At 45.0% G+C, this 6000-nt stretch overlaps 1 protein-coding gene across 2 annotated transcripts in view; it reads left to right on the forward strand.

The window, feature by feature from the left end:
• ABCC8 (ATP binding cassette subfamily C member 8) overlaps positions 1-5250 on the forward strand; it is a 177673-nt gene extending 172423 nt beyond the window's left edge. For both annotated transcript variants that reach the window (XM_088458254.1, XM_088458255.1), the window contains 2 exons: positions 916-978; positions 5014-5250. In XM_088458254.1, coding sequence (XP_088314380.1) covers positions 916-978; positions 5014-5151 — 201 coding nt within the window. In that variant the 3' untranslated portion in view covers positions 5152-5250. The remainder of the gene's footprint in view (positions 1-915; positions 979-5013) is intronic.
• Positions 5251-6000: the final 750 nt, after the last annotated feature.

Here is a 6000-nt window from a genome sequence, read left to right on the forward strand (position 1 = left end):
ATAATCGATGCAATAACTGTGGATAAAATACTGTTTATAAAATGCACCAAAATAGCTGAAATAATTTCATGTCTTTAGTGTTTTATGCTTCACGTTTTATAATAAATTACTGTTGAGCTGAAAGATTTGACATTTTATTATTCTATTTATGCCGTGATGGCGCCATTGAGATGACCTAAAACTGATTGGACTGGTGGGTGGGCTGCGCCCCTCTAATGGATCGTGGCTACATATCCTATTGAACCCTGGAGCGGATGGGAATAATAGATCGGCACTAAAAAAGTCGACACCAATAGGTTGACGGGTACAAACGGTCGACCCACAGAATGTCAACATGAATGTAGGTCGACAGATACAAAAGATCGAAATGGGAATGATCAATACAAAAGTGGATGACAACTTTTTTTTGTTTGTTATCTAACCCTAATGTTCACCCTGAACCTAACCCACCCCTTGGTGCCTAACCCTAAACGACCCTCCTAGTGCCTAACCCTAACCGTCGGAGTAAGTGCTTAACCCTAACCGTCGGGGTAAGTGCCGAACCTTAACCATCAGGGTGAGTGCCTAACCCTAACCATCCCTCCTAGTGCCTAACCCTCCGGTAATTGCCTAACCCTAAAAAAAAAAGTGTCTGGTGTCGACCAATCCCATGCCGACCATTTGTAACTGTCGACTTTTGGTACCGGCCGACTAATACCTATGTCAAACTTTATTTGTGTCCCAGCCTTTTGTATCTGTTGACATTTTGTCCCTGTCTACCAATTGGCTTTGACCTATGCAGTGTCGACCTTTTTAATGTCGACCACCCAACCGGAAGCTACCCTGGACACACTTATTTTTATTACGGTGCCGCGGGGGCTCACCCCGATCTGACTGATGTGTCCCCGCTTTAATCCACATTGTCTCATCTTGCAGGAGAACATCTTACAGAAGGTGGTGATGACGGCGTTTGATGAGCGCACCGTGGTCACTATAGCGGTATGTAGCAGTAGGGTGTACCCCGGTCACCGCATAACATGCTGTTGCTGCCAGGGAGATTGGCAGGAAACCCTCATAATGCAGTAAATGTATGGGTCACTGTTTCCTAGCACACAATAGTAAATAATATACAGCAGATTCATGATGCAACTCTTTCTATGGTTAATGTCCATTTGACAAGGATAAGGGTTCCCTCTTATATCCCGTTTTTATATTATGCCTGTCTGGGATGTCCACAGTTTATTAGCTAATTAGATCAACAGTATACTCACTGTGTATTTCATGGATGTGCTGAGTTTGTGCAGACTTATATAGTGGAAGGAGCAGGATCTCTCAGCAGCACAGAGTATATCAGGAGATGAGTGATGTGTTAGTGAGGACAGGGCTCCATGTGACAGGGGCAGTGACATGATGGGAGGAGGGGAATGGAAGCAACAGGAAGCCACAGACTGAGAGTTATATAGTGAAAGGAGCAGAGTCCCCAGCGGCACAGAGTATATCAGGAGATGAGTGATGTGTCAGTGAGGACAGGGCTGCGTGTGACAGGGGCAGTGACATGATGTGAGGAGGGGACTGGAGGCAGCAGGAATCCACAGACTGAGAGTTATATAGAGGAAGGAGCAGGGTCCCCAGCAGCACAGAGTATATCAGGAGATGAGTGATGTGTTAGTGAGGACAGGGCTGCATGTGACAGGGGCAGTGGCATGATGGGAGGAGGGGAATGGAGGTAGCAGGAAGTCACAGACTGAGAGTTATATAGTGGGAGGAGCAGGGTCCCCAGCAGCACAGAGTATATCAGGAGATGAGTGATGTGTTAGTGAGGACAGTGCTGCATGTGACAGGGGCAGTGGCATAATGAGAGGAGGGGAATGGAGGCAGCAGGATGTCACAGACTGATAGTTATATAGTGGAAGGAGCAGGGTCCCCAGAAGCACAGAGTATATCAGGAGATGAGTGATGTGTTAGTGAGGACAGGGCTGCATGTGACAGGGGCAGTGACATGATGTGAGGAGGGGAATGGAGGCAGCAGGATGTCACAGACTGATAGTTATATAGTGGAAGGAGCAGGGTCCCCAGAAGCACAGAGTATATCAGGAGATGAGTGATGTGTTAGTGAGGACAGGGCTGCATGTGACAGGGGCAGTGACATGATGTGAGGAGGGGAATGGAGGCAGCAGGATGTCACAGACTGATAGTTATATAGTGGAAGGAGCAGGGTCCCCAGAAGCACAGAGTATATCAGGAGATGAGTGATGTGTTAGTGAGGACAGGGCTGCATGTGACAGGGGCAGTGGCATAATGGGAGGAGGGGAATGGAGACAGCAGCCGCCTTTTGAAGTCTCCCCATCGTGCATTTGGCATACTGGAGCGCATGCAGGGGGGGGTTTCTGAGTACCTAGAAACCCCCCCCCCTGCGCACACGCCGACGGCCCGAACCTTCCTCTGCACTGGATGTCGGAAAACGAGTCCCTCTGTTACCTTAGCTATCACTGAGGCAGGGAAGGAACCCTCTCTCTGCTCTCAGGTTTCTGAGCCCTCCCCCTCTACACACTGCTGCACAGAGCTGACAATCACAATGGTGAGTTAACTCTTTGAAAGCCTTGATGTTTTCTAGAGTGAGTGATTGTGAATTCTTGAACAAGGGTGTCCTTCCAGTACATCACTAGCCCTGGCATTATTACACATAAAGGAACTTTTTATTTTATATTTTCAATGTTATTTTTTCTTGCCAGAGCGCTCTATTTACAGTATGTATATATAAATAAAGGTACTGTGTGTGTGTATGTATATATATATATATATATATATATATATATATATATATATATAATAGGGATGTGCAGGCTCGGATAGGTTCGAGTTTGCACGTGGAGTTCGGATTTTTCCCTCCAAAAAAACGGAACTCAGAACGAGGCAAAACGTCATCTTACATGGACGAACATCATCATTCCTGGACAAAAGTCCAGGAATGATGATGTTCGTCCATGTAAGATGACGTTTTGCCTCGTTCTGAGTTCCGTTTTTTTGGAGGGAAAAATCCGAACTCCACGTGCAAACTCGAACCTATCCGAGCCTGCACATCCCTAATATATATATATATTATATACACACACATTTTTTTTCTTTGTTCTGAGATTGAGGATTCAGAAACCCCCTTTTAATCTAATTATCCAGCATTTTGGCCTGGCATGCACAGTGTCAGGAAACTGCTAAGGTGGGAATCAGTAGCTACAAGGGTGCTCCAGGGGTGCTTGACTTAATTAAATAATTTAAAAATCAACCATTTCTGACTGCATTTTTATTTTTTCTATAAAATATTTGTCAGTTAAGTGTTTAATGAACCAGGTTATCTAATTTGGGCCTAAGAAGGAGCTATCCCTTTAACATCCTATTGCTTACAATGGATTTATAAGAAAAAGAATTGTATTTTTAGCTGGGAATCGAGTGTGAGACGTGGCCAGTGGTCTTAAAGGCCAGGATTCACCTTCCTGGCCCTCCTAGATGGGTTAGCCTAGTGCCCAGTTCCAATCTACTATCCCTCCTACAGTCCCCCAGACCTAGGTGCCTTTATTGCATAATAAGCCGATCGGTATATGTATTTATAGCACAATTCATGTTTGCTCCTTACAGTGCCCTAGTGCGGAGCTGGTAAGACATATTGGATGCAGTGTAGTAAACGTACCATGGTGGCGCAGGGTTAAATTTACTCCTTCTGTGTGTTCTATGTAAATTCCCTGCACAAAGATTAGTGAAATATCCGTCTGTTCTCTGCATAACAAATATAAGCAGTGTTTTTCCTGTGATCGGGAAAAGTGGGTCAGACGCCCACGTGACGACGTTGCTCAGTCTGGGAGATGTTTCTCGGCTCTCCGCAGTCATGTACAGACCCCGCACTGCAATGCTCCTGCCTGTGGCCCCAGGGCGTTCACTGAGTGAAAGTCGGGCCTGATACATACATCTAGTAACGACATACCACCTATATAATATATCTGTAATACCATCCTCTCCTCCGTTTCCGAATCGCTGGATTTCTCTCGCTAGTGTCATGTGTGGTAACACGCATTCAGACTGATTTATTAGCTCTCATAGTTTAAAATAGGATCACGGGGTTCCTTTCTGACCATGGACCTATATGCTGGTTATCACTGTGCAAAACTTGTGTGTTTGTGGAAACACGTCAGAGATTGCTACAGCGCACAGAGGTTAGTATCACGTCTGTGTTAGTACTGAGGTGCAAAGCAATCTCCATGCTATCATTTCATGCTCATGCAGCCTGCGGTGGAGTCACTGGAGTAATTATTACACTGTAACCCATAGCAACCAATCAGAGATTTGCCTTTGTTAGCCTGATCAGTGGTTGCTATGGTTACAGCAACACCTTGCTCTCTGCACCATGTTTTTATTACTTCTGAAATGTGAGAGACAGGGAACTCTGATGCAATTACTAGTAGTGATTATTACATATTGTAGCAACTATAATAGCGCTTTGTATTGCCAGTCACACATTGTGTATATGTGACTCACCCTATCTCGTACCTTTGTGTTTGTTCCCCTAGCACTGGGTACATCCCATCCCCAGCTCATACCATCCCATTGTATGTGTGACTGGCGCTATCTCCTGTCTTTGTTCCCCTAGCACTGGGTACATCCCATCCCCAGCTCATACCATCCCATTGTATGTGTGACTGGCGCTATCTCCTGTCTTTGTTCCCCTAGCACTGGGTACATCCCATCCCCAGCTCATATCATCCCATTGTATGTGTGACTGGCGCTATCTCCTGTCTTTGTTCCCCTAGCACTGGGTACATCCCATCCCCAGCTCATACCATCGCATTGTATGTGACTGTCATTATCTCATGCCTCTATCTTTCTGTACCCCCTTAGTATTGGTTGGTAGATATCACCGTATGGTATATTGTATGTGGCTGGCACTATAATGCCGCTCCCTCTGTACCCCCTTAGTATTGGTTAGTAGATCTCATCCTGTGGTATGTGTAGCTAGCAGTGTCATGCCTCTCTCTCTGTGCCCCCTAGCACCGGGTACACACCATCCTGAACGCAGACATGGTCATTGTGATGAAGAGAGGAGCCATTATGGAATACGACAAACCAGAGGTTCTCCTGGAGCGAGATGACAGCATGTTCGCCTCTTACGTGCAAGCCGATAAATAGTGAGACACGTAAACCTGCCAGAAGTGCAATTCACCAATCATCTAGTTTTTTAATTGTGTAAATAACGTGTAAATAAAAAAAGAATCTTAATTGTTTCATAATAAAGAGTTTTTTCCTGATTTTTCATTTATACACAGATGGTGTCTGATTATGTGCGATTAATGTATCTGAGTCAGATCTCACAAAGGGGTAAATCCTGCTCGTGGCCCTTCTTGGCTAGGCACTGGGACTGAGAAGGGCCACAAAACACGTATAAAACCTACATTAATATACTTCTGCCTCCTTTTCACACACCAGGAACCGTCCACCAAACACGTTAACATTTCTGGAGCTGTGACAAGTTCAGACACTGTGAGGGTTGGGTGGGGGCTTCAGAAACCTACAGTACTAACACATAGTCAAAGTGCATTGTGGGTAAGGAATGTTCATTTAATATGAATAACCTGGTCTCCCAGCGAGGGGCCGGGGGTTCTGCATTAACATACAGGGATTTGGTGGGATTGTTGGAACAGATCTCTCATGGTTACATATTTTGAATTATTATCTTGCACAGCGGCAGACACCTTAATCAGCGCATGCCAACCCCCATCTATCTTATGACCCTAATATAAACCATATTCTGGGTTTCAGTCTCTTTACACAGTAATCCAAGATGCTCATGGGATATCCATAAGTCAGTCTATAAATATATTTCTCTTTCCTATGTACCAAATGCAACTTTAGGATTCCACTAATATTAATATAAAAGAAAATATAATTTCAGATGATACAAACTAGAACACGTGACGTGGCATACAGTGCAGTATGTGTATCCCCTGTACATGCCTAGGGCGGTGTTTTACCATCCGT

Source organism: Taudactylus pleione, unplaced genomic scaffold (assembly GCF_031769625.1).
Source record: "Taudactylus pleione unplaced genomic scaffold, aTauple2 ptg000820l, whole genome shotgun sequence".
Lineage (NCBI taxonomy): Eukaryota > Metazoa > Chordata > Amphibia > Anura > Myobatrachidae > Taudactylus > Taudactylus pleione.